The sequence below is a fragment of the Microtus ochrogaster genome, unplaced genomic scaffold (genome assembly GCF_000317375.1).
Source record: "Microtus ochrogaster isolate Prairie Vole_2 unplaced genomic scaffold, MicOch1.0 UNK18, whole genome shotgun sequence".
NCBI classification, from domain to species: domain Eukaryota; kingdom Metazoa; phylum Chordata; class Mammalia; order Rodentia; family Cricetidae; genus Microtus; species Microtus ochrogaster.
This window is the reverse complement of record NW_004949116.1, coordinates 512,879-539,713: the sequence shown is the minus strand read 5'-3', so window position 1 is coordinate 539,713 and position 26,835 is coordinate 512,879. Positions and strand designations below refer to the sequence as shown.

The 26,835-nt window shown below is 52.7% G+C and overlaps 2 protein-coding genes across 4 annotated transcripts; both read left to right on the top strand.

Moving 5' to 3' along the window:
• Positions 1-2,554: 2,554 nt before the first annotated feature.
• Iqca1l (IQ motif containing with AAA domain 1 like) lies at positions 2,555-14,105 on the top strand. Its single transcript, XM_005367427.2, has 19 exons — positions 2,555-2,565; positions 3,138-3,465; positions 4,216-4,335; positions 5,007-5,192; positions 5,704-5,775; positions 7,012-7,217; positions 7,581-7,665; positions 8,242-8,367; positions 8,493-8,568; positions 8,837-8,943; positions 9,650-9,733; positions 9,824-9,879; positions 11,208-11,290; positions 11,433-11,540; positions 12,074-12,273; positions 12,592-12,678; positions 12,913-13,090; positions 13,278-13,516; positions 13,998-14,105. The coding sequence occupies exons 1-19, from the start codon at positions 2,555-2,557 to the stop codon at positions 14,103-14,105; spliced, it is 2,460 nt and encodes an 819-aa protein (XP_005367484.1).
• Positions 14,106-16,467: 2,362 nt separating this feature from the next.
• Asb10 (ankyrin repeat and SOCS box containing 10) lies at positions 16,468-25,430 on the top strand. 3 transcript variants are annotated; one of them, XM_005367425.3, is made up of 5 exons: positions 16,468-16,738; positions 17,521-17,788; positions 20,207-20,726; positions 24,872-24,985; positions 25,245-25,430. In XM_005367425.3, the coding sequence occupies exons 1-5, from the start codon at positions 16,468-16,470 to the stop codon at positions 25,428-25,430; spliced, it is 1,359 nt and encodes a 452-aa protein (XP_005367482.1). The 3 variants fall into 3 exon arrangements, with proteins under 3 accessions (XP_005367482.1, XP_005367481.1, XP_005367483.1); XM_005367424.2 differs by lacking the exon at positions 16,468-16,738 and adding an exon at positions 17,050-17,365; XM_005367426.1 differs by lacking the exons at positions 16,468-16,738; positions 24,872-24,985 and adding an exon at positions 17,050-17,365.
• Positions 25,431-26,835: the final 1,405 nt, after the last annotated feature.

Genomic DNA, 26,835 nt, shown 5'->3' with positions numbered 1-26,835 from the left:
TGTTTTTGTTTTGTTTGAGATACGGTTTCTTTTTTTCTTGTTTGGATTTTTGAGACAGGGTTTCTCTGTGTTGTCCTGGCTGTCCTGGAACTCACTCTGTAGACCAGGCTGGCCTTGAAGTCACAAAGATCTGCCTGCCTCTGCCTCCCGAGTGCTGGGATGAAATACAGGCACCACCACCACCACCTGGCTTTTGAGACAAGGTTTCGTGGAGCCAAAGTTAGTCCCAGTCTCCTTATTTAGCTGAGGATGACCTTGAACGCTGATCTTCCTTCAGCCCCCCTGGAGCTGAGACTACAGGTACAGACCACCAAGCTGTTTATCCAGACAGGGCTTTGTGCGTGCTAGGCCACAGCCCCAGTCTGCAAATGTGCGCTTCACAATATGAAAACAGGAGTGGTGGCTCCTGTCTGTAATACCAGCACTCAGGAGGCGCGGGCAGAGTTAACTCAAACTCAAGGCCAACCCAAGCTACAAAGTATGTCAAAGAGAAATAACACGAACAAATAATAATATTCCATATACATGTAAACTATAGGTTAGGTCAATTATAGATAACCTGATATCCTAAATAGCCTAAAAGAGCACTATTTTATTTATTTATTTATTTAGGTTATTTTGAGGTTATTTTGGAGACAAAGTCTCACTATAGATTCTTAACTGGACTTGGAACTATATAGATCAGGTTGACCTTGAACTCACAGATCCACCCACCTCTGCCTCCTGAGTGCTTGAATTTCAGAGGTGTGTATCACCATGCCGACCTTGTTGGGTTTTTAACTTTCCTCTAATATTTTCTAATAATTTCTCCCCTCTCAATTTAAGGTGTTTATGAGATTCATAAATTTTCTCCTTTGTGTTTTGAGACATTTGCAAAATGCTCACAGACACACAAAATTGTAGTTAGAGCCCGTCCTCCGCCTGGATCCCTGCTTGCCACATACATGCTTTCTCTTTCACCAGGTTCCTAAAGACACACCTACTCTCCTCGAAGCCTGGAGAGACTGAGCAGAGCAGGGGACTTACGTGGGCAGATTTATCACTCTCTGTGTTCGCCTTGTGGTGGATAGATCTGGCTTGTCATGAAAGGACCCGTCTTGAGATGATGGCTGAGATTCCACTTCAAAGAGCACACACACACACATCACAGATATTACTCCTGGCTCAAGATTCATGTTGCTTTCACACGTTGAGAATCAGCCATCCACACTTGGGTTCCACAGCTCCAGAGAAAATCCAGGGGCCCAGACCCAGAAGATGGGGCCCGAGCCTCACTCTGCCTGCTTCACTGCTTGGTCTGACACTTTGATGCTGAAGGTGCCCTGGGAGACATGAGGAGTGAGGAGCGCACCTCAACCCTGAACGGGATCACCATCTAAACAGTGTCCTCCGGGTTGTCCACAGCACACATGGGAATGCCACCTCTGCCCCTGCATCCCTCAGCCGCTCCCCCCCCCTTGGCCCTTTCTCCTTTCCTTCCTTCCTCTCTTCCTCCATCCCTTCCTTCTTGTCCTTGCTTAATACTGAGCCAAAAAGGTAGCTCCCACCACCAAAATCAGGGAAAGCTAGCCGAGTTCAGGGCTTTCTGACCACAATCCAGTGCCTCTCCCTGCTCCTGCCATACAGACTTCTCAGGTAGGCCCTCCATAAGAGCAAAGCCCAGGCTGAGGCAGCTCAGGGGAAGAATGTGTGCTTACTCACTTACCAGGCTCCAGTTCTATCCCCAAGCCTCTACCCCCACAACAGGAGTGGAAGCGTAGGAGAAGGGGGTAGTTATCGTAAATATGGTGGTTGAATGAGATATCTCTATCACATTTGAATATTTGGTCCCTAGTTGGTAGCACTGTCTGGGTTGGTTTCGGGAGTATGGCCTTGTTAGAGGAAGTTTATCACTGGAGTGGGTTTTGAGAGCTTAAGGCCTTTCACCTACTTGGCACTTTTCTCTGCTTTGTGCTTGAGGTTAAAGATGTGAGCTCCCGCATCCTGCCCCGGTTGCCAGGCCTGCCTGTACTATCTGACCTGCCATTATGGACTCTAACGCTCTGGAACTAGAAGCTAAAATCTTCCGGAAGTTGTTTTGGTCAGGTCATGGTGTTTTATCACAATAGGAGAGTAACGAACAGAGTGTACAACTGTACACTTGCTACTCGGGAGGTTGAGGAGGGGAAGTGTGTTGACACCGTAATAAAATTCACCTGAAGTTTCCTCTGGATGAGAAGTTGCAGTTGGAATGATGCCCCTGGAAAGTGTACTTAACCCGCCCCTCCCCGCAACTCACAGGTGACATCGAAGAGAGAGACTGTTAATTTATTGGTAGGCACAAGTAAAGTGTCAGTTGTCCCACACTCTGCCCTGACATTTCTATAGCCATCACCCAGGGACCTTTCAGTGTGCAGCCTAGACAAGTGTCCCCAACCCTGTACTCCCCAGCCCCACCCCTCTGCTTTAGAACATAGGTACAATGGGTCAGAACTCTTCAAACCAGATTGTTCTGCCCTGCGTAGCTTCTGTGGTTCCACCGACTCACGAAAGGAGATCGAGGGGTGAAGACACCATGTCTGAGGGGTGAGTAGAGGGCCATTGGGAGCGAAAAGCAGAGACTACACTGGACCTGAGGCCAGAGAGGGGAGCTGGGTGCTGGCAGGTCCTGAGTGGGTTTGAGCATTCCCACGGCCCCTGGTTGTGCCACCTGGGACCAGTTATCAGCCTGCAGACTTCCCCTGGGCAATTCATTCTGATCCCAGAACTCTGTGGAATGGAGGCATCTCCCTACTCTTCCTCACCCACAACTCCAGACCTTTACTGCATAGTGGATGGAGCAGTACTCTCACTTACAAAGGACGCAGTGCTTCTACCCCTCACAGGAACATCCAGGCCCAGACTCTCAAGCCTGGTCTTCACTCTCTTTGCTGATCCATCAAAGATCTGAAGACCCTTATTCTAGCCCTAAAAACCATGCCCTTGCCCGTTCATTCTCCAGTGGCCCCTCACTTTCCTGAAGTCCACTTTGACGCCATGAGCATCACTCCCTCTAGAACTCAGAGTTCACAGTCCCGGAAAGGCAGCGACTCTTTCCCCTTGTCCTCACTGTCCCCCGGTGGTGCTGGTGAGACACACAGCTAGCATGTTCTCTTTAGAGCTTACCAACGCCTCTGGGAGGCCTCCCATGTGACTCTGGAAGAGGTGCTGGAGAGAGAGCCTTCTCTGCTGGAACCGGTGCCCGGCCGGGAGAGGCAGAACTTCCATTACAGGGTCTCTGTGCTCTACCTGTACTACCTGGGTCTGCTGCGCCGCTTCGACATGGCTTACGACCAGATGGTGCAGCCACAGAAGCGCCGGCTGCTGCGTCGCCTGCTGGACGGCGTAGCAGGCCGCGTGCTGGAGCTCAAGGATGAACTGGTGCGCGTTGACATGTGCGAGACCCACTGCCTGGACCGAGTGTTGCAGGATCTCAATCTGACCCCAGTGCGTAAGCAGCCACCAGCGATGGGGTGGGGTTTGGAGGGACTGGGCAGGCCTTGACCTGAGGCAGTTCTGTTAGGGAGCAGGGTGACGAAGGTTGAGGTTTAGACTCTCAGGAACTGGGGGCTTTGGAGTTGGCCTCACACTGCATCTGAGAAGACCTGGGAACCTCAGCGGGATAGATGAGTAGGGCCTTAGGGAGCCTTGCTTCTCAAAGTGTGGTCCCTGGCCTCACCTAGGAGCTTGGTGGAAACGCAGAGAACACCTCAGACCCGCTAAAGCTGCACTTGTTTCTTGAAACCTGCCAGGAGGCCTGTGAGCACAGCCAAGTTTCACACAGCCAGAGGTTTCAGAGCACAGTGCCAGGCAGCCTCCAGTCCTGTTCCATCAAGGCCAGAATTCAGTCCTTGCTCCATAGCCAAAGGAGTCTCAAGATTTCCCCAGACAGCTCCCAGGAAACTTGGGGATAGGGTGGGAGAGAGGGCTGCCCAAGATCCCACGTTCTTATGTAGAAGTCAGGATGGTAAAGGCACTGTCAGATGCTTTCCTGTAATCCTGAGGTACGACTGGATTTGGCATCCTCAGAATTTATCTCAGATGTGGTCACAAACCAGCATCCATGTTTCCCATCCCAGGCCTCTAGGTGGGAGGGAAATGGCATCAGGAGTACAGACATGGCTAGAAGCCCAGCAGATGGCCAGAGACCTGGGTTTCTAAATCCCTCACCCTCCTTCTTCCCCTATTGCGCTGAAGGCAGACCTGGAGGTCCCCATCCCCAAATATTTTCAGCTGGAGCAGTCCAGCGCCATAAAGGCACGACAGCAGATGCTGGCTGAGATCCTGGCCAGACTGGAGCCGCTGATTTCTCAGGAGGTAATGTAGGATCGTTTGGGTCAGCACCAGAGTCCTGGAAGCCTTAACAAAGTAGGTAGGTTCAGCTGTGTACCCTCACCTGGCTAGTTAGACAAACTTAGAGTGAAGAGCAGAAAAAGATGTATCCGGTGTGGCCACAATGCACGTCATCCCACCAGATTTAGGTTCAAATAGAGGGCCAGAAATATGCAGAATTAAGTAGTCCCCTCAAAGTCCCACCCATCACCATTCTCTGGGCTCCAGTCTCTCCTGCAACTTAGGCTAACAATTGGTACACCCCCTAAGTATCTCTTTCTGGGAGATAATCTCACCCTCTGGCTGGCAGCAGGCTTCTAGCACTTTCCTTTTCCTCCCTTGATCTTCCTGGGAGAAATCCCTATTCCTTGGGGTTCATTACCTCGGTCATCTGACACAAGTGTCTCTTCCAAACATCTGCCTTTCTGCCCGGGGGGGGGGAATGTTTACTATAGTGGGGGTCCTCCCTCCAAGAGTCCTCCTACAGGATAGACAGGTCTTGCCCTACCCAGCTCCCACTTCGGACCCTCCAACACCTTACCTTGCAGGGCAGATCTCCAGCACCTAGGACTATGCCCCCGGTACATTCTCAGTGACTGCCCTGGGTACAAGCTCTTGCTCATGTCTTCCTGTTCTTTTGTCCCTGTTATGGCAAGAATTTTAGAGGAATGAGCCGGACTGAGGCCCTAATTCTAGTGCAGAGTGCTGAGCGGGCCAGGCAAGGCCGACTACGAGCCACCTTCATGCGAGAGATTCGGAAAGAAGAGGAGCGGGATAGGAAGATTCGGGAGGATGGGCGCCAGAAATTCAGTCAGGACCAGGGAGCCATTGTCATACAAAAGGTAACCCTGAGTGGCAGAAAAAGGGCCAGGGTAAACTCTCTCCCAGTAAGAGTGGGGCTCAGCAATTAACCCCAGGAGTGAAGGTGCCCCAAGTCTGTGGTCCACAGCTTGGTGCTAAACACAGGACCTTATCTATCAATAAGCCCAAGCACAAAGGTATGTTGGGATGGATGTGTCTGGCACCTAGGGAAACACGTTGGTCCACTCTGTACTCAGGTCCTGGAGAGGTTGTCTCTCAATTCTAGACCAGTTTCCCGAGGCTGGAGAGGTCACGAGCACTGGTTGCTCTGGCAAAGGCTCTGAGTTTGGTTCTTAGCACCCACATGGTAGCTAACATCTGTAAGTCCAGTGCCAGAGCATTGGCTACCCTCCTTTCTCCAGTCTCACCCTAACCTCCTGGGCTAAGACCTTAGGAGACAACAGTCAGCAGGAGGCACCCCTGCTGCTCCTCCCTAGGCCTGAGGTCACATGACCCGGAGAGCATCTGAGTGGCATGTGTCCCCAACCCCAGGTGTGGAAAGGTTACCTGCAGAGGAAACGCATTGAGCAGGATCGGCGTGCAGAGATGGAGTTCATTGGCATGGTGAGCCCTCCCTGGCCCACACAGGGCTTCCTCCTTCCCCATCTCCATCCTCTGCACCCTGTCCCAGAGTCCACTGTGGCAGAGAGGCAGACCCTGGGGGAGAAAGAAGCATTAGGACAGGGAAATCACTGGGTTTTTCAACCTGTCCCCACAGCATCTCAATTGTGGGGTGGGGACAGGAAAAGGATGGCCCAGAGCATCCTGGACCTTGCATCCCTGCCCTTACTGAGAGGAAAGGCTGCAGGGTGGGTCCAGGAGGACCCTGTGGTGCCCTCAGGCCTCTTCTAGTCTCGGGGAACCACTGGAAGCCATATTGGGGTAGGCATATACCCCTAAGCCAGGACTTGTGAGGTCACAGCGCCCCCCCCTACTTGCTCTGGGAGCCCAGGTGAGCTTTTCTGCTCTGCTGAGTGTGATTGCACATGGGGGGCACGAACTGGGAAGGGTCTGAGACCCTTGCGTGTTGCACATGCGCATGTGTGTGTGTCCATTTGGAGTGAGCAGCCCCGTTCTCTTAAAGTGCCCTCTGCTCTCCAATCCTTCCCTCATCCAGTCACTATCTGTTGAAGGCCCTGCCAGGGCGAGGGTCACACTCTGGGGAGAGGAGCTTTGCCTGGGTAGATCCTGTGGACACCTGGTTGACAGAGGGGCTGGGGGGGGGGACAAGGTCAAGGCCAGAGGAACTAAGAGGAAGGCTTCCCCGGGGTACAGCCTCAGTGCCGACTAGGAGCTGCTGTGTATAAGTAGAGGTCAAAGACTTGCTAAGAGGCTGCAGAATGGGACCCCCCAGGAGGGAGAGCAGGGGTGGGGGCAACAACAGTGGGTGAGGAATGAGCCTGGCCGCCCGGGCCCATCAACAGTGTGAGCTCAGCGTTTTCAGTAATTGTCTCTGCGCAGAGTGATATTTAAAATACATTTGGGAGCCAATGAGGCGGGAAAGTGGCTGTGAGAACGGCTGCCAACTCGGCCGCCGGGCGGGGCATGCGTGGGGGCTGGGGCCTCAGGCTCACGGGGGAGGGCTGCTGGGGGGGCCCATCCCTGATGCATCTAGCAAACTCATTACCAGGGTAATTTACACAGACAAATTTCAGCTCCAAACACAATTTCTCCTGATGCAGGCATGCCATCGTTCCACGAGGGCATGTGCATAAGCTGGGCAAACGTGTGGGTGTGTTGGGGACTGAGTGGGGGCAAGTGTGTGTGAACACCCCCCCAGCCTCCCTTCACTTCCCCTAGCTCCCCTCGGCCAACCAGACAGCACGCCTGAGCATCCTGACCCAGGCCTTCCTGGGGGAGGAGTCACGGAGGATCCGGCAGGTGGAAAAGGAAGAGGAATTCCAGGATGCCATAGGGAAGACCCACCATTCTCTCACAGAGACCGAGGGGCCCGACATGAAGGAGAAGATGAAGGATCAAATCCGACAGTGGTTTATTGAGTGCCAGTCAGTGTCCACAGTCGCAGCTGCCCCAACCTTCTCTCCCTCACCCATTGTCCCCAGAGCCTGTTCTCTCTAGGACTGTCCCCTTCTCCATCAGGTCTCACCCCTTTCTAACGCTCTTGGTCCAGACCCTGAGCCCACTCTAAGGACCATGTCCACACCCGACTTCCCGTTTCCCTGAGAGAAGAGAAGGTGCCAGGACAAAATAGGGGGAGTACTTGCTCTCATCTCCAATCTCTTTGCCCTTCCATCCGTTTATCCTTCCATCTGTCTATCCACCCACTCCCTCTGGGTACCGATCCACTCATCCTTCCACCCGCCCATCCCTCCAGCCACCATCTGTCTAACTACATTGTATCCACTCAGTGCCCTGACTGGTCGGTTCCCGGACTATCCAGACGAGGCTTCGGGTGGATCCTACCTGATCTTCGCAGACAAGACTCCAGAGCAGGTACTCCTGAGATGGGGACAGGCACCGCCTGGGATTGCAGACGACAGTGCCTGTGAGCTGAGGGTGTGTTAGCGCAGGGGGAGGGTCAGCCTAAACAGAGATAGCTGTGGCGGCAGGGGGGTGGGGGATGAGTGGCAAAGAGACTGCATGGGGTAACCATACCTGGAAGGTAACCAAGGCCCTGAGGAGCGAGGGAGCGGTCTGGTGGGACCACTGAGGCCGCAGACTCACAGGGCCGGCCCCCGAGAGGGCAACAGCTCCTATGAGAACGGCTCTTCTCAGCATCCTTTTCTTGTTTGACTCCCCACCCTCAAGTATCTCTACCTTGGCAGTTTCCCCAGGCTATAAGAATCCAAGTCTGCCTGCGCCAGGCTTTGGGTTCTTCCTGTTTCGTTTTGTTTTTTCAAGACAGGGTCTCACTGTGTAAACCAGACTAGCCTCGAACTCATGGAGATCCACCTGCCTCTGCCTCCTGAGTGCTGGGATTAAAGGCGTGCGCCACCACTGCCCATCTGGGCTCTCCCGCTTCTGTGAAATCCCTGCAGTCTCCCGAATGCTTCTTGTTGTTCGATCCAGGTGAGACAAGAACTGGAGACACAGGCCCAGGAGAACAAAAAGAAGGAACAAGAGAAGAATAGGGAGAAAGAGAAGGAAAAGAAAGAGAAGAAGAAAAAGAAAACCAAGGATGAAAAGGCCCGGAAGGTTAGCTAGCTCCCTGTAGAGGAGCCAGTAGGTAGGGAGGGAGAGCCTGAGACAACAGGAAGGGTCTCTCAGCTGCCAGCAGGCACAGGTCAGGAGGCAAGGTCGGTTTCATGTTTCCATTCTAGGAACCAGAAGTGATGTTCAAAGTGTTACCTTCCAAAGTCATCCCTGTAATTAATGCTGGCCACGAGGAATACACAAGTAAGAAGGGAGCTGACTGGGGGTGTGTCGAGCCTGGGGATGGGGTGTCTCAGAGCCCCAGGTCATGGAGAAAGTAGGTATCTGCCCTAAGGATGACACTGGCAGATGAAGAGGTGTTAGAGGAGTGTGTAATGGTTGCCTGGGTTTTCTTCTGAATTCTGGTGTCAAGCAGTTAAGCCTAGGGCAGCCAACAAGAACAGAGGCTAGCTATGATTCTCTCTCTCCCTCTCCCTCTTTCTCTGGCCTTTTTCTTTAAAAATGTGGTCAGGTGTGTGGAAGAGCCGCTATAACAACAAACACCCCAGCCAGAACTTCGACTCTGAGACACTCCGGGAAGAGAAAAGGAAGGAAGTGGAGCTGGAGATCCGGGCACAGGTGTGCACACAGCCTGAGGCTCCCCTCAAGCTGCTACCTTCTGTCCACCTCTGGAAAGCCTAGCCACTCCAGACCCCTCCCGACTAGTGCCCTCCAGGTCTCCACCCTGGGCATCCAGCCAGTCTTCTGTGAACCTCTGTTCTCTGTACCCAGGCCACGTTCTACCTGCTGTCCCATCACCCACACTGTCCCCAACTTCCCTAGTGTCCCCTTACCCCTCAGGGACCAGTAAAGATGTGAGGGCAGGAGAAGCCCAGAACCATGACCAGATTGGGCATGGTGCTGTGCCCCGGCCACACCCTGCAAACCTCCTGACTGTACCGCCAGGGCCATCTGCTGGAAGGCTATGCTGTCCTTCAGTCCCATCCTTGGTAGGGTCCTCACTTCCAGCAGCCCACATCAAGCCTGTAACTGCTTGGTCCCCGTGATTTTAAAGGGTGGATTTCTGGCTCCAGCTCTAGAATGTGGACTCCATCACTTGTTAATGGCTGCTGAGGGTAGCTTCTCGTGTCACAAGAACAAAATGTGCATTCAGATCTGATGCAGACAGGAGCAATGGAGGGAAGGGGACCTGACAGCTCCCTAGTGGGAAAGCCTTGGCCGTCCTCTACTTCCTCTCCACCTGGACTTCCCCCTGACGTTCCCCTCCCTGCCCCCAACCACTTCTCACTTATCCTGCCCACCACACACCCTGCCATGTCCCCAGGTGGATGAGCTGATGCGACAGGAACTGAAGAATTTGCGTCTGGCAGTGGACAAGGAGGAGGGCAGACCCCTGAAGATTCCGAAGGTGGACGAGGGTGGAGGGCTGAGGAGAGGGTACCTGGGGGTGGTGAGCGGGGAACAGAAAGTGATTACCTGTAAACTTCCTGCCCACCAGAAAAAAGCTGGGAAGAAGAGTGGAAAGAGGAAGGAGAAAGATCTGACCCCGGACAGGTACTGAATCCCTGCTGCACATGTCTGTTGGGGGACCCTGATTTCTGGGCTTGGTTCTGTTGCTGTGTGGAATTTGGGAAGTTACTTTACCTTGCTGAACCCCTAACCTTGTCCACCAAGTGCCTTTAAAAATGAAAACACCTTCCCAGCACTTGGGAGGCAGAGGCAGGTAGATCTCTGTGAGTTCGAGACCAGCCTGGTCTACAAGAGCTAGTTCCAGGTCAGGCTCCAAAACCACAGAGAAACCCTGTCTCGAAAAACCAAAAAAAAAAAAAAAAAAAAAAAAAAAAAAAAAGAAAACACCTGGGCTGGAGAAATGGCTCAGTGGTTAAGAGCATTGCCTGCTCTTCCAAAGGTCCCAAGTTCAATTCCCAGTAACCACATGGTGGCTCACAACCCTCTGTAATGAGGTCTGGTGCCCTCTTCTGGCCTGCAGGCATACATGTAGACAGAATACTATATACATAATAAATAAATAAACATTTTTAAAAAATGAAAACACCTTCAGGCCGTGGTGGCACACGCCTTTAATACCAGCACTCAGGAAGCAGAGGCAGGTGGATCTCTGTGGGTTCGAGGACAGCCGGGGCTCTGAAGAGAAACCTTGTCTTGAAAAACACAACATACAGCAACAAAAAGTTGGATGTGGTGTGTGGGCGGGAAGACAAGTGGATTCCTGACGATCACTGGCTAGCTAGTCAACCAAAACTGGCAAGCTTTCTGTGCGGTGAGAGACTCTGCCTCAAAGAGTAAAGGGAGAAAGTGAACAATCCAGGAAAGGCAACATGGCACGCGCACGCGCGCGTGCACGCGCGCACACACACACACACACACACACACACACACACACACACGACAAAGCAGAACAACACGCATGGGGTTTATAATCATCATACATGTTATCACTCCAACCTTTGATTGGCTCTATCCTTTCAATCTGTGCCTGGATTGACCACCCTGGGAACACTGGGGGACCTGCCAAAAGCCTCCTTCTTGCTAATGCCCACTGCCTGGGGACCACAACTCATAAGAAGTCGCACCTACACTTGGCCTGGGAAGAAGGGAAAGAAGGCTGTGCTGAACCCAGATTTCAAGTGGTGGCCATGAAAGGCTGGTGGGCATTGTCACAGGATGGATTGGCTCCTGCCACAGGGCACCCACTGTGGAGTACCTGTCCCCTGACACTGTGGCCAGGGACCTTGGCTGTCCAGAAGCTCTGTTGACATTTCTGATCACAGAATGCTAGCAGGGGACCCCTGGTCCTCTCCTCTTGTGCCTACAGCGTCCCCCATCTCCACCTTCCTCTCCCACTAATGTCTGTCTGCCAGGACTGTGGACTCATTGTTCGAAGAGCTTGTCGTCATCGGCCTTATAAAGAAGTGCATGATGGTGACACTGAGTGACTACATTGGTGAGGCCCCTCCCACGCCTCTGCACCTGGGGAGACCTCCTGACCCTTGCCCCCACCTCCTGAGGCCTCTCCTCGAGCAGATCTCTCCTTCAGACCCCCACAGGAGTGCCATTCACAGGTGGCTCCTCCCTGTCCGCCGCAGGTGATTGCCTCTATCTTGGGTCCACGTTGACTTTGGCAAACAAGATGCCCATGCCTTCCCTGTTTGATATAAGACAGAACATGGCCTTGTACGGGGTTCTGCGGCTGGGTGAGAACCCCAGGGGAGTAAAAAGCCAGGGCTGGGTAGGACCAGGGGGGCATGGCTGATTCTTCCTAACCTGAGTGGGTATAATGACCCTGACTTTCACAGAGCCTTCTGCAGTCACACTCAGACTGGGCCACCCCAAAGATCAAGTGAGTCCATGACTTGCTCAGTCCCAAGTGACATCCTGCTGTCAGTCTCATTTTTCAGAAGGGCTTCCCTGAAAGTTTATTAAATGCCAGAGACCGGGAGCTTTACAGAGCAGTGTGTCTTGTGCTTTTCCGCACCACCCACCGTAATCCAGGGTTGGAAATGCATGATATGGAAGGCAGCAGAGTTCCCTCCTGGTCTAGCAGTTTCCTACCATGGGGGCTGCTGCAGCCTGGGGGAAGTTGCTCAGGTACTGGGGAGGGAGCACAGCCCAGATATGCATCTCACCTTCTCAACCCCAGGCCTTGGCAGAACCTTCAAGGGTCTTCTACAGCCTTCTGCCCAATTTTGGTCCATGGCCTGCCCCAGCCCTGTCTCCTTCCTCCCAGGCTCTCATGACATACATTCCATGGCTCCTCATGTCCGCTCTGTCCTCCTGGTGGGACCCTCCGGCATGGGGAAGAAGATGTTGGTCCATGCAGTATGCTCAGAAACCGGTGCCAACCTGTTTGACCTGTCACCCGGCAACGTAATGGGCAAATACCCTGGCAAGAATGGGGCCCAACTGCTGGTGCACATTGTCTTTAAGGTCGGCAGCCTTTAGCTTAGAGCAAGGGTGGATTTCTCAGGATGGAGACAACGGCAGGGTGGGTTTTCTGAACACGTTAGGGGTGACCCATATTGTACTGAGATACAGGGACCTGAATGGACGTCTTTCTTCCAACCCTTGTGGAAGCCTGGGTTCCCCTGAAGCTCCTGTGATGGGGAATGTGGAAGGCAGAGAGGCAGAGGGGAGCGAATAGAAGCTAGGGACTACAAAGTCATCTGATGGGGTTTGACCCAGGTAGGAATATGACCCTTGCCCAGGGACGTCTGACATCTGGTTTCTATGCTCCACCCTATCCAGGTGGCCCGGGTCCTCCAGCCCTCTGTCATCTGGATTGGAAATACTGAGAAAACCTTCTATAAGAAGGTCCCAAAGGAAGAAAGGCTGGTGAGCAATGTGGGCAGAAAGGGCTGTGTTGAACAACCAGAGCCCGAGGCAAGGCTGGAAGTCCTGGTCAAGCCATTGGAAACTAAACTGGCATCTTGTTCACACTCTCTGTTTAAAAGGACGGTGACACTCAGAACTGATGTGAAGCACAGCCTAGGCCAGGGGCTCTGAGAACAGGGTCTCACATGCCCAGACGTCATGTCTCAACCCTATAACCTTCCCTCCTTGGACCAGATGGACCCAAAGAGAATAAAGAAAGACCTCATGAAGGCCACTAGACTGCTGAGCCCCGGTGACCGTGTGATGCTGATAGGCACAACTGACCGTCCACAGCTGGCTGAGATGAAGGGCCTGTGCCGGTTCTACGAGCGCATCCTCTTCATACCTCGGCCGGATTATGCTTCCCGTTATGGTGAGGCCAGGAATGGAACCCAGAGACCCCGACCCTTCGGAGTCCCTTGCCCTCTCCCAGCCCCCACTGCTGCTTTGAGTCTCAGCTCTCCAGGGCCTCGGGGCTGCTTAGACACAGCCAGAAGCTGTGGGCCTGGCTTTCCTGTGGCTCTCTGACCCTTCCGCCCCATTCTCTTCTCTGCCTGCAGTGCTCTGGAAGCACATGATAGAGAACCGGGGACCACAGGCAGCCCAGAGTCTGGACATCAGTGCCCTGGCGAGGGTGTCTGACGGCTACACCACTGGTCACATTCTCCAAGCCATCCAGTCAGTGCTGACGGAGCGGCGGCTCCTTCGGCTGTCCAAGAGGCCACTGGTTGCCTCCGAGTTTGTGGGGCACCTGGCAAGGCTGGATCCAGTTTACAGGGAAGAGGAGGAATCCCTAAAGGTGAAGCTGCCAGGCCAGGGTTGGTGGGCTCAGCACTGGCAGCCAGCAGTCAGCTCTCTGCATGCCTGGGGTTCCTCCCATTGTTCCCCTGTTGCCAGGAGGTGGTCAGGGCACATGAATTTGGGCTTTTGTTGGGAAGGGGACTAGTAACACCAGGGAGGGGACAAGGTGTAGGAGCCTGAGCAAGGAAGCGGGAGAACGCCATCTGGGCGGGTGGCACTGGCTGCTGCGGTTGATGGCCATCTCTGGAGACAGGTTGACATTAGGAGTCACAGAGGCCTGTAGGGATGGAGGGAAGAGGACCCGCACCTCTCAAGAATGGCTGGCACTACGGCCTGGAGTACTTACTGGAAACTGGGAGAAGCTCCTGCTGTGATGGAACACCTCTGCTCCCCCACACCTGGGAGGAGGAGGGGAGAAAATTGCAGGGGAAAAGAGTTTGCATCCAGCGGACTGAACCCCTGCTTTTCTGCCATCCCAGGACTGGTATTTCAAGACTCCACTGGGAAGAAAGAATATAAAATTTAGCAAAGACCTACAGGAGGCTGATGAGGCCAGACTGGCGAAGGAGAAGAAGAAGAGGAAGTGATGGCGGCCGCCTGTGGGGAGGGCCCTGGTGAATGAGTAGTGCCTCCAAGGCCAGGGGGAGGGACAGACACATAAAGGCCCAGGTGGCTCCGGAGGGCTTTCTTCTTTTGTTTACCATCTCCCTGGGCCCCGCCCCCTTTACCCACCTCTCTGCCCTGGCTGCCAGAACCCCTCCTACCACCCCTGTGACTTTATCTTGTCATTTTCCTGTGCTGTTTCTCCTCTTCACTTGTTCAAGGCACTTAAGGGATAGGGTACAGGGAGACACAGGAAGTGAAGGACAGAGGGGAGAAGATCCAAAGGGAGAAACACCAGGTCTAGAAGGGAGTTAGCCCACTCCCTTTGTAACCTGTCTGAGCCTCAGTTTCCTTCTTTATAAAGTGAGGAGAGGGCTGGAGAGATGTCTCAGTGGTTAAGAGCGCTGGTTTCTCTTCCAGAGGTTCTGAGTTCAATTCCCAGCAACCACATGGTGGTTCCAACTATCTGTAATGAGATCTGGTACCCACTTCTGGAGTGCAGGCATACATGCTGACAGAACACTGTATGCATAATAAGTAAATAAACCTTAAAAAAGAAAAAGAAAAAAAGTGAGGAGAGGTTGGACAGGACATCCTCTAAGGTTCTTCCCAACCTGGAACTCAGTTATGCTAGGCAAAGTGTCTCAGGGTGAGGAGGGAGAGAAGGAGCTGAGGGTACTTGGGTGAGAGTGGGGGTGGTGCTGGAGGAGCTAGGGTCAACCACAGAGAAGGGTAGAAGCTTTGACTAGTCTTCCCCTCCACAGTGGTGATTGTCGCCTTGGCAGGATCTATATCTGGGAGGTAGTTTCTACACTGGGTTGATCGAGGTGGGAAGACCCACCCTAAATGTGGGTGGAGCCATTTCATGGGCTGCGGTACTGAATCAAATGCACTGGTGTTCTTTACTCTGTGCTTCCTGATTGCGGAAGCAATGAAACCAGCCGCCTCACGTGCCTGCTGCCTGTCTGCCTGACGTGACAAGCCGTGTTCCCTTGAACTGTGAGCTGGAATAAAGCCTTCTTTCAGTTGCTTTCATCAAGTCTGTTCAGTTTTTGTTGTTGTTGCGTGGAGTTTTGGTGGTGGTGGTGGTGGTGGTGGTGGTTTTGGTTTTGTCTTGCTAAAGCAAGGAGAACAGCAACAATTACAACCTCTTTCCTGCAAAACCCCCTCTTAGTGGGTGGGAAACTCAGAGGTCAGGACTACTGGGTCAGCAAGGGCTAAAGAAGACACAGTGCCTTCTCAGAAGACAGACCTGCAAACCCTGTACAGAGGGCATGAGCAAAGTAAGTCAGTGCCCATGGTGCCCAGTCAGTGTGAGCCAGACCAGGGGAGATCCCAGAGCCCACAGCAGGCAGACTCAACAAACCAAACCCAAGAGCTTCACTTGGCTTTTTTCCTTTTTCCATTCTTTTGCTTTTTATCCCCACCTTCCTCAATCAAAGCAGTCTCTATCTTCTGGGCTGAATGGCCAGAGAGGCATCCTAGATCACTCCCAGCTAAGACTTCCGTACACTTCTGGAGGGGTAGAGACACCAGGTAGGAGATGCTGGGAGTCATCCAGGAGATGGGCAGGGGAAACGAGTGCCTGAAATGTGTCTCAGGGGCTGGCCCAAAGAATGGATGGGAGGCCAGAACTTAAGATGGGCAGGGAGTTGGTACCTGGGGTGGGAATGGGAATCAGCACCTGGGAGTATTGTGGGTCTGAGTGGGCCAGGAGCTGGGGTGGGCGTGGGAGTGGTTCTGTTGCTGCCTGGGGACTGAGGCCCCATGTTCCTGGGCAGGAGTCTGTCTTGCAGAGGACCTCTGAGAGTGCCTCACACAATCTCTCTGATGCTCACCTCAGTTACCAACCTCCTTTGAGCTTAGGAGCAGAAGCTTGTCTTTGAGGAACAGGAGTCAGTGGCCTGCCTGGAGGTCACAGACTAGGCATCTGGAGCTGACTTGTTGATGGAGCAAGTGACAGGCAAGAAGGAGCTTAGGATCATCAGTCCAGTCCTGGCTCTGGGGCAAGGTACCTGTGGCCCCTAGGCATACCATCTCCTTCCCTGGAATGTTCTTCTGTCTGTAAGGCAATGGCTTGTACAACATTAACCTTGATGCTGTCCAGCCATAGGAGCGAAGCTCCTGGTTGCTTTCCCACCACTCTGTTCTGCTTTCCTCTCCCCTCTCCCAGGCAGGAGCATTCCACTGGGTACTCAGAGCTGCTGCTATTTACAGCTGGCCTGGCAACTCCCTTGCACCTCCCATACTGAGCTCCTCCTGGCTGGGGCCCAGCATTGCCTGCACAGTTCAACTTCAGCGTGGCTCAAGTCTTGCTTCTTTGTCTCCCTCTTGTAGAAACCAGCCATGCCTGGGGGAAGGAGCTCCCCTCCCCATACAAGACACCACCTGGGGTGCCTCCCCTCTGCCCCTACCTGCCAGATCTGGAGCATGCAAGCCTATTCATCCCGGAGGACCCCTAGGTCATCACCACTGCTGTGCCGCGACATGGCTCTGCAGAACGCACTGTACACTGGGGACCTGGCGAGGCTGCAGGATCTGTTCCCCCCACACAGCACAGCTGACCTGCTGTTGGAGATCCGGGCGGCTGAGCCTCGCTGGAGCAGCCATCAGAGGGGTGAGGGGCTGCAGGGGGCTGGGAGGCCTGATATGGGACCGGGTCTGACTGCCGCAGGAACAGAGGTCCCAAGGACTGAGGGCAAGTTGGAGTCCCTTGCTGCTGTTCCCCCACCCCAAACTTTCCCAACAATCTAGACCTTGGCTCAAGATAGAAGTCATGTGGGGCCCAGAATAGCTCCTGCTGGACATTGCGGCCAGGTCACGCTCCAGCAAGGGACACGGGGCCTCTTCCCCCTCTGTCTTTTCCCTCCTTTCATCCTCTCTCTATAGTCCCCTTTTCTTCCCCTCTGATCCTTTTCCTTTCCCCATATGCTCATGAGCTGGTCTCCAGAGGAGTGCAGGGGCCAGGGAGAGCCTCGGGGTGACAGACACTCCCTCTGCGCCAGGCTGGTGGAGAAGCCTGACAGAGAGTCTGAGGAGCACCTTGAGCCTGGCCTGGGACCTATCACCACCCGCACGGCTTCAGGACCTGTCCTTGCCTTCTGGCAGGCAGTACTGGCTGGGGATGTAGGCTCTGTCTCTCAAATCCTCGCGGACTCCAGCACTGGCCTGGCTCCAGACTCCATCTTTGATACCAGCGACCCAGAGCGATGGAGAGATTTCCGCTTCAACATCCGTGCTCTGAGTATGGGCCAGGCATGGATGGGCCTGAGCGGGAGAGGGGAGGCTTCAGACGGAGCGAGCTCCAGGTTCATCCCACCTCTGTCAGCTTCATCCCTGTGCCTGAGACAACTCTTTACCATGTCCCGGGATCTAAGGCCTCTGTCCCTCTCTCCCTAGGACTCTGGTCTCTGACGTATGAAGAGGAACTGACCACTCCATTGCATGTGGCAGCCAGTCGCGGCCACACCGAAGTTCTCCAGTTGCTGCTGAAGCGTCGAGCCAAGCCAGACAGTGCCCCTGGCGGCCGCACCGCCCTGCATGAAGCCTGTACTGCAGGTCACACGGCCTGTGTCCGTGTGCTGTTGGTGGCTGGAGCAGACCCCAACATCCCCGACCAGGATGGGAAACGCCCTCTGCACCTCTGCCGGGGCCCTGGTATCCTTGAGTGAGTGACCTCTCACCCTGGACCCACTTTCAAGGGGCCAGGACCAGCTGGTGTGGTCAATACGCAGTCACTCCCAAGACATCCATTGGACAGTTTTTTTGCTCCTCTGGGGGAGAGTGGAGAGCTGGAGCAGGGGCCCAGCCTCATGGCCTTCCCTGAGGGCTCTGACCAGCTTTGTAATGGAGAAGATAGTATTGCTATAAATCTTTAATGTTTTCTGTGCTCCCGACATTGTGTTAAGCACGGTCCTGTCCCCAGGGAATCTGCTGTCCTGTAGCCAAACAGACTACAAAGGACTGAGTTAGTCCCAGTGGGTAGAGTGGCAGGCTGGATTCCCATATCAGCATCTTGAGAGGTGGGGACAGGAGGATTAGGAGTTCAAGGCCACCCTTGGCTGCACACTGAGGGAAAGGGGACTAGGTTCAAGGGCTGGGAATGTGGCTCAGTGGTGGAGTACTCGCTTAGGCTTCCCAGAGCCCAGGGTCCCATCCCAAGTACAACAGAAGAACGAATTTGAGTTCATAAGACAGTGATTGGCACACCTGTGTGATTCGTCTCCCATAGGGAAATATTCCTTTGCATTGGCCTAAATAATTGTGACCTGGGATTTGGGGCCCCGAGAGGATGAGACCCCACTTACCACTTTGTAGTCACTGTGGAATCTGAACAGAAGGGGCCTGGGAAGCCCCGTACACTCAGGCCCTCCCTGCATGACTCATGCCTTGTAGAAAGGACAAATCATCCATTGAGTCCCCTCATTAAGCTTGCTCACCCCCAGAGGATTTCACGGGTTAGTCACACAGCTGAAGAAATGGTCTATACCAGCAAGGCCCAATAGAAATCTAAAATGAGCCGGGTGGTGGTGGTGCACGTCTTTAATCCCAGCACTCGCGAGGCAGAGGCAGGCGGATCTCTGTGAGTTCGAGACCCTAAAAGTTCCTAGAAGCCCTAACATAAAATTAAATAGGCAATTGCAGTAAAATACATATAATATAAAAAAGTCCATGTTCGCATGGTGGAACTAAAGGGGCTCGGGGAACCAAACAAGGGTCCTATGGACAGGCAGCCAGTGCTCCTAATTGCTGAGCCTCAGCAGCATCAGGTGCGTCTCTTACTAGTGTGTAAGCCTGGGCAAGATCCCCAGGCCTTGCAGCCTCAGTGTCCTCTCGGAGCTGAGAGTAATAGAGTAGCAGGGACTGGAACAGGCCATCAGAGGAACATGTTCCAACCACATGGCAGCTCGTGACTTGAACTCCTTCCGTCCTTCCGTCCTTCCTTCCTTCCTTCCTTCCTTCCTTCCTTCCTTCCTTCCTTCCTTCCTTCCGTCCTCCCTCCCTCCCTCCCTCTCTCTCTTTCTTTTCTTTTCTTTCTTTCTTTTTTCATGACAGGGTTTCTCTGTGTAGCCTTGGCTGTCCTGGAACTCACTCTGTACACAAGGCTGGCTTCAAACTCACAAAGATCTGACTGCCTCTGCCTCCCGAGTTCTGAGATTAAAGGTGTGCACCACCACCACCCAGCATGACTTGTATTCTCATGAGGATGTAGGGAATGATTCCTGTAGAAAGAACTCAGGGTTTGTTTTGTTCTTAAAAGTTACCTTACTCCAAAGCCACAGAGAAACCCTGTCTCGAAAAAAATCAAAAAAACAAAAAAAACAAAAAAAAGTTACTTTATGTGTATGTTTTGCGTACATATATGCATGTGTACCATGTATGTGTCTGGTGCCTAAGGAGGTCAGAAGAAAGCTGTAGGATTTCCTAAAACTGGAGTGTGGATGGTTGTAAGCCACCATATGTTTGCTAGGAATTGAACTTGGGTCCTCTGGAAGAGCAGTCTGTGCTCCTGATTGCTGAGCCATCACTCGAGACCCTAATGGTTTGGTTTTAAGGCCACTTTTCTGGGGCTAAAGAAATGGCTCATCAGTTAAGAGCATGTACTGCTTTTGCAGAGATCCAAGTCTGATTCCCAGTAACCATGTCAAATAGCTCAGAACTGCCTACAGCTCCAGCTTCCATGGATCTAATGCCTTTGGGTACGTGCACACACACACACACACACACACACACACACACACACCATTTTTAAAATAGTAAAAATCAATCTTTTCAAACAAAACCCAGGAAGGGGTCACCATGGACTGCGATGGCTGTCCATGTAATCTCAGAACTCTGGGGGCAGAGACCAGAGATCATCTGAGTTCAGGAGCTAAAAGCAAGCACAGAAGATTCACTGTTGCTTCTGCCTCCTGTTTCTGGGAAAGTTGGATGGAAGGAGGGTGTAGTACCATGAGGTCCCCAGGGTCCCCGGTGTATTTGCTGTGCTGAGACCAAAACTACAGAATTGTCGTAGAATTGACAATGCGGAAATGCAGCATTGTTGCCCAGGCACCTTTCTCACCTACTATTTCTCCCTGCGTAGGTGTGTGGAGTTGCTCCTGAAGTTTGGGGCACACGTAGATGGTCGGTCTGAGGATGAAGAAGAGACTCCTTTGCATATAGCTGCCCGGCTTGGCCATGTGGAACTAGCAGACTTGCTTCTGAGATGGGGTGCTTGCCCTGATGCCCGCAATGCTGAAGGTTGGACCCCACTGCTGGCTGCCTGTGATGCCCGCTGTCAATCCCCCTCGGATGCTGAGGCCACCACCCACCGCTGTTTCCAACTGTGCAGCTTGCTGCTCTCAGTCGGGGCGGATGCTGATGCTGCGGACCATGACAAGCAGCGGCCCCTGCACCTGGCTTGCCGCCGTGGCCACTCAGCCGTCGTGGAGCTGCTACTGTCCTGTGGCGTCAGCGCTAATGCCATGGACTATGGGGGACATACACCTTTGCACTGTGCTCTGCAAGGTCCAGATACAGCCCTGGCCCACAGCCCTGAGCGCATGGTGCGAGCTCTACTCAACCATGGTGCTGTCCGAGTCTGGCCAGGGGCACTCCCCAAGGTACTGGGGGCATGGCTGAAGGCAGGGAAAAGGTCACTATGGTGTGGGGACTAAGAGAGCCAGACCTGTGTTTTGCTTGCTTCTCAAAAGCAACTTGGAGTGTTTGAGCAGATAACTCTTCTTCCATTCAACAAGAAAGTAAGACCTAAGGATAAGGAAGGGCACGCAGTAACAGCAAGTGTGTGTTTGTGTGTGTGTGAGAACAGGTATGTGTTCATGTGTGTTCATGCACTTGAGGAAGGTGGACTGAGCACGATGGACAGAAGATTCAGGACCAATGACGGAAGCAGTCATTGAGCTGGGGAAGATACGGTCTGAAGAGACCTGATATAGCACCAGGATTAGCTGAGCAGGATGTGCCCTGGACCTGTGCGAGCCTCCCAGAGGACAGAGCTTAAATCTGCTGTTCCCCAAGGCTCAAGGGTTCTGAGCACTTGCAAAGGAACACATCCCTCTGCTGTCTGAAAGTTCAGGACAGCCCCCCTCCCCGCCCCTGCCAGCTAGCTGTCACCACCCTCTGGAAATGCTTTTCACTGTCATCTTCCAGTTTTGTCTTATATCAGCATCCCTGAAGGGGTCTACTTGAGATGCTGGGTTAGGGTGTCCTGGGAAGGGCTTGGTCCCATGCTTCATTGAGCTACATTGCAACATGGAGGTTGCTGGGCCTGGAGTGGGGACAGTTATTCTCAAAGGAGATATATCAAATCTAAATTGGCTTTCTGGGAGGGTGACGGCTATGGGCAGGTTCCCGCTAGCCCGGCCTTCCTCCCTAAGTCATCCCTGTTGTCCCTGCCTCTCCCCTTTGCTCACAGACCTAGCAGCATCTGTCTGGATTCCTAAGCAAGACCAAATAATTAAACAGCCCGGGAGTTCGGCAGATTGGTCTCCCCTTTGGGAAAATACAAGAAAATCAACAATTAACACTAATTAATCTCCTATTAACACCAGATAATTAGGAGACGAGCAATTCCCTGTAATCTGACTGCGGTTCTGACAGCTAATGATTTCCCCGCCAGGCGGGGCCAGGAACAGGACCTGGTACAGTAGCAGACAGACATTCCAAGACCCCCACCTCTGCCCCTGCACCTGCCCCCCACCAGCCTGCTCCAGCCCTTGGCTGTCCGGGAGAGTAAAGGACACCATTTGTCCCTTTCTCACAACCTGCAGCCCTCTACCTTGGCTAGAGTCCCAGCCCTCCCAGCGAGGGTGACTCTGAGCCTGTCTGTGTGACACGCCAGCCTCAGCACTTCTCCGGAAGACTGATACGTGAGGCTTGATGCTTAGGACCTGAATGCGACTCTGACTTTGACACTTGTTTGTGAGACTGGAGGGGAATTACCGAGAGCCTTTGGCTCCCAGGCTCCTGGCAAGGCGCGTAGCCTCTGCTGAAGGGGATGGGAAGGTGTGGGCAGCTCCGAAAGGCAATGCCGACCATGCAGGGCACACTGTGTGTGCAAGTCACTTCTTCTTCCTGTGCCGGTTTCCTCATCTTTAGAAAAAATAAAAAATAAAGTGGGCGGGGGTTCTCTACAACCTAGAGTTAGTGTGGAGACCACGGTTCACAGGTGTAACCCTAGAAGAGGGCATGACCTCTGCATGGTGCTCAGGGTCCTTGGCTGATGTTCTAGGATGAGGTGGATGTGTGAGAAAGCTCTTGCTAAGCTGCCAGGAGTCACACTAGTACATAGAGTAATGAGGCAAGGGAGAGGGCAAGTCCAGCTGGCGTAGCCTCAGTGAGGCTGGAGGACCACCTGGGCTTCCTGGAGGTGGGACTTGGTATGGGTTCCTTAGAGAGAGGGAGGGGACAGAGCAGGCCCTTCCAGCAGAGACATACTGTAAAGTACCAGGCAGGCTAGGCTGAGCTGGCTCCAGTAAACACTGTCCAGAGGCGGCAGGAAAGGGAGGCACTGGACCCATAAAATGCTGGCTCCAGGAGCCCCTGTGCCTGAACAAGGCCCTTCTACCTGCCTCCTCGACTCACTGGTGCCCTTCTGGGAAGCAGGGGTATCCAGGTTCCTGGTATGTGCAGTGGTGTCTGTGGTGGGTTAGATGAGGTTATGCGTGGAAATATTCCTCAGAGAGATAGCACTTAGCCGCTTTACTACCTCTGAGTGCTGGGATTGAAGGCATGTGCTGATTTTTTTTAAAACTTAAAACATTTTTATGTGTATGAGTATTTTGCCTACATCTTTGTCTATGCACCACATATATGCCTGGTGTCCACAGAAGCCAGGAGAGGGTGTTGGATTCCTTGGGACAGTAGTTACAATGGTTGTGAGCTGTCATGTAAATACTGGGTCCTCTTCAAGAACAGTAAGTGCTCTTAACCCTGGAGGTGTCTCCCAGTGAGGGCTTATTTTGTTTATGAGAAGTGTCTCATGTAGCCCAGTTGTTTAAGCTCTCTATGTAGCCAAAGATGATCTTGAACTTCTGATCCTTCTGCCTCCACCTCCCCAGTACCGGGATGACTGGCCTGCACCCCATGCCAAGTTTATATGGTACTTACTGCATACGCAGGGTGAGCCTTCTAGCACTTGAGCTATATCCCCAGCACTAGCTCTGATGTTCTTATCTGCCCGAGAGCCCACAGCCAGGCCAAGGGCTACTTTTTAGGCAGCAGAAAAATTCAGGACCCTGTCCAGGAGAGGCAAATGGAAGGGCAGGGTGGTGTCATAGTTGGGAGCCAAAGGCCACTGTGCCAGGCATGCCTGGTAGAACTGCAGTCTGGCTAAGCTTCGTAACGTCTTTGTTCCTCAGTTTCCCTCACTTACAAACTGGAGACAATAACAACAATCCACATCCGGTAGAAATGAGGATTAAGGGTCCATGCCTGCAAAGTGATAGGAGAAGAATCTGCCACCAGCCATGTGACCACTAGACACACGCTCGCTGGCTTCCTGGTGCTGCTCCAATGAAGTACCACTTCAGGGCTGCGCCCACCCACGACAGTTCTCGTTCCCAGTATTGAAGGCTGGAGCTGGAAATAGAGGTGCTGGCCAGACTGGTTCCTTCTGAAGGCTCCAAGGGAGGTGCACTGTACACCTCTTTCCAGCTTTGGTGATTTCCTGGTATTCCTTGGCTTGTGCCCATATGGCTCTGAGATTCTCATGGGGCCACATTTCTTCTGGCAGGCCCTGAACTTGTGATAGAGCCGAGGATGACCTTGAACGTTAAAATCTTCCTCTTTTCATCTCTGGATTCCTGGGATTGCAGGCATCACACACCCGGCTTATGTGGTACTGGGGATTGGATCAGAGTCTCATGAATACTAGGCAAATTGTTAAACTATATCCAAGCCCTGTTCGTCACATAAGAATGACTGCCATATTACATAGAGGCCACCCTAACAGCCATTGACTTGATTGAATCTGCAAAAGACCTGTTTCCAAGCTGAGCATGGTGGCACAAATTTGTGATGCCAGCATTCAAGAGTTAAAGTTCCTCCACCCTGGGTGACTTACAACAGCCTGTAACTCCAGTTCCATAGGGTGTGACCTCTACAGGCTCCTACAAACTAGCATACACTCAGAAACACAGACACATAAGGCACACCATGATAGATAGATAGATAGATAGATAGATAGATAGATAGATAGATAGATGATAGATAATAAAATTTTGCCAAGCTTGGGAGGCAAAGGCAGGTTGATCTCTGTGAGTTTGAGCTCAGCCTGGTCTATATAACAAGTTTGAGGTGTGTCACGGCTATATAGTGAGACCCTATCTCAATAAATAAATAAAACGGGGCTAGAAATATGGCTCAGTCGCTAAAAAACACTTGCTGATCTTCCGGAGACCTGGGTTTGAGTCCCAGCACCCACATGGCCGCTCACAACTCCCTCCAGTTCCAGTCCCAGAGAATCTAATGCTGCCTTTTGGCCTCCACAGGCACTGTACACATGTGGTCCACAGGCGTACATACAGGCAAAACATATGCATACATTTAAATAAAAATCTTTAAAATTAAATAAGCAAGTAAAAATAAAAATAGAATCAAGTAATAGGACTTCATTTTCAAATGAGGTCATACACATATCAGCCGTTAGAACTTCAGTAGATTTGGGGGAGAAACTGACCCTAAAACCGTCATCCAGTCATCCCACATGGCCTGATGGGATTCCCTGGTGAATCTCTTTCTCTTGCAGGTGCTAGAGCGCTGGTGCACGTCCCCACGGACCATCGAGGTCCTGATGAACACCTACTGCGTGGTGAAGCTTCCCGAGGAGGCCAGGGGCTTGGTACCACCTGAAATCGTGCAGGTCAGTGTCCAGGACCCTGAGCACGTGACTCAGCTTGGCCCTGAGAGACACCATTCCCCGAGGGGCAGCCTTGTTAGTCTTCCATAAAAGTCGCTCAGCAGCCCACTCATGTCTTAGAAAAACGTTCCTTCTGGAGCGAGACCTGAGTGTTTTTATGAGGGTCTCAGAGATGCTCCCAGCGGTCACCATCCTGTCCTTGCTAGAAGTGGGAGCCGGTTGTCCCAGGCTGTCCTCACTGAACCCCTCCTCCTATTTCCAGAAGCACCATCGATTCTACTCTTCCCTCTTTGCCTTGGTGAGGCAGCCCAGGTCCCTGCAGCATCTTAGCCGTTGTGCCCTCCGCTTTCACCTGAAGGGCAGTCTGCCCCGCGCGTTGCCACAGCTTCCCCTGCCATCCAGCCTGCTCCGCTACCTGCAGCTGGAGTTTGAAGATGTGCTTTACTAGGTGAGCCCTGGCTACCCTGCTTGGGGACAGGGTATGGGCAGGAGGCAGGAGAGTTGGAGGGTGGCTTCCAGGGTCACTGGAGTTCTTTGATGCCCTGCCTCTCCTTCCAGGTGTGTGCTGCCCCTAGAACAAAGCAGCTCCCCAAAGGGCACCTCTGCAAGGACACAAGCCAGGTCATCTTGCCAGCACAAGGTCCATCTTTAAGTCAGGAACGGGTGCCTTGATCCACACTTGAGAGAAGCAAACAGCTGAGCATCTGGCTGATGCTGATGCAGAGAGAGCACCTGTGCAAACTTGCACGTGCATTGAAAATCTCCAGGCTGAAGTCGTAATAATGGTGTGGATGTTGTCTTAGCACTTGGAAAGTAGAGGCAGGAGGGTGGAGAGTGACCAGATTGTGCTACTTAGTGAGACTTTGTCTTTAAAAGAAAATCTACAAGTTGTATGATTTGGTATTGTCTCCAACAAGTCCCCACCTTCCTTGAGGTGACTCTGGCACATAGAATCAGGACTGGGTTGCCCCATGCGAGAGCTGCCTCATGTCTCCCTTCAGTATTCCCTCTCCCTACACGAGATGAGCGAGAACTTGTCAGAGTTGGTGGCCTGGGTTGGGCAGGGAGGAGGCAGAAGCAAAGGGAAGTTGGTGGCCAGGGCTGGAAGGGATGGGAGAGCCCCTGGGGAAAGGGCTCAACATATGTGGGCTGGAAAGTAGCCGTGGCTTGATCGCTCTCTGAGCACCACACTTGGGAAAACCACCGTTTCTACCCAGTGCGTAACAACCCTGTAGGTCAGGGAGCATCTCCCAGGGCACATCTGGTTCTGGCTCTTTTATTTTGCTTCTGTAGTTTTTATTCTACATAAGGGTGTTTTACCTGAATATGTGCGAATATGTGTGTGTGCATAGTGTACATGTCTGGTGCCCCTGGAGACCAGAAGGGGAAGTCAGATCCTCTAGAACTAGAGTCACAGATGGTCGTGAGCTGCCATGTGGGTGCTGGGAACTGAACCTAGGTCCTTAGAAAGAGCAGCCAGCGTGCTTAACTGCTGAGCCATCGCTCCAGCACCTTTAATCCACTTTTTTTGTTGTTGTTTGTTTTTTTGTTTTTGTTTTGTTTTTTGAGACTGGGTTTCTCTGTATCTTTGGTGTCTGTCCTGGAACTCACTATGTAGACCAGGTTGGCCTTGAACTCAGAGAAATCTGCAGGTCTTTGCCTCCCGAGTACTGGGTTTAAAGGCGTGCACCACCAGCCTGGCATTAATCCAATTCTTTAAATATAGCTTTGTGGTAGCAAGAGTGTGAAGCGGTCACTAGAGCTGGGCTCTTCACTCGACTCTGTCATCAGCTTGTTGTGAAATAAAAATCTCCTCCCCTAGACTCAATCTTCTACTTCTGTAAAACGATAGA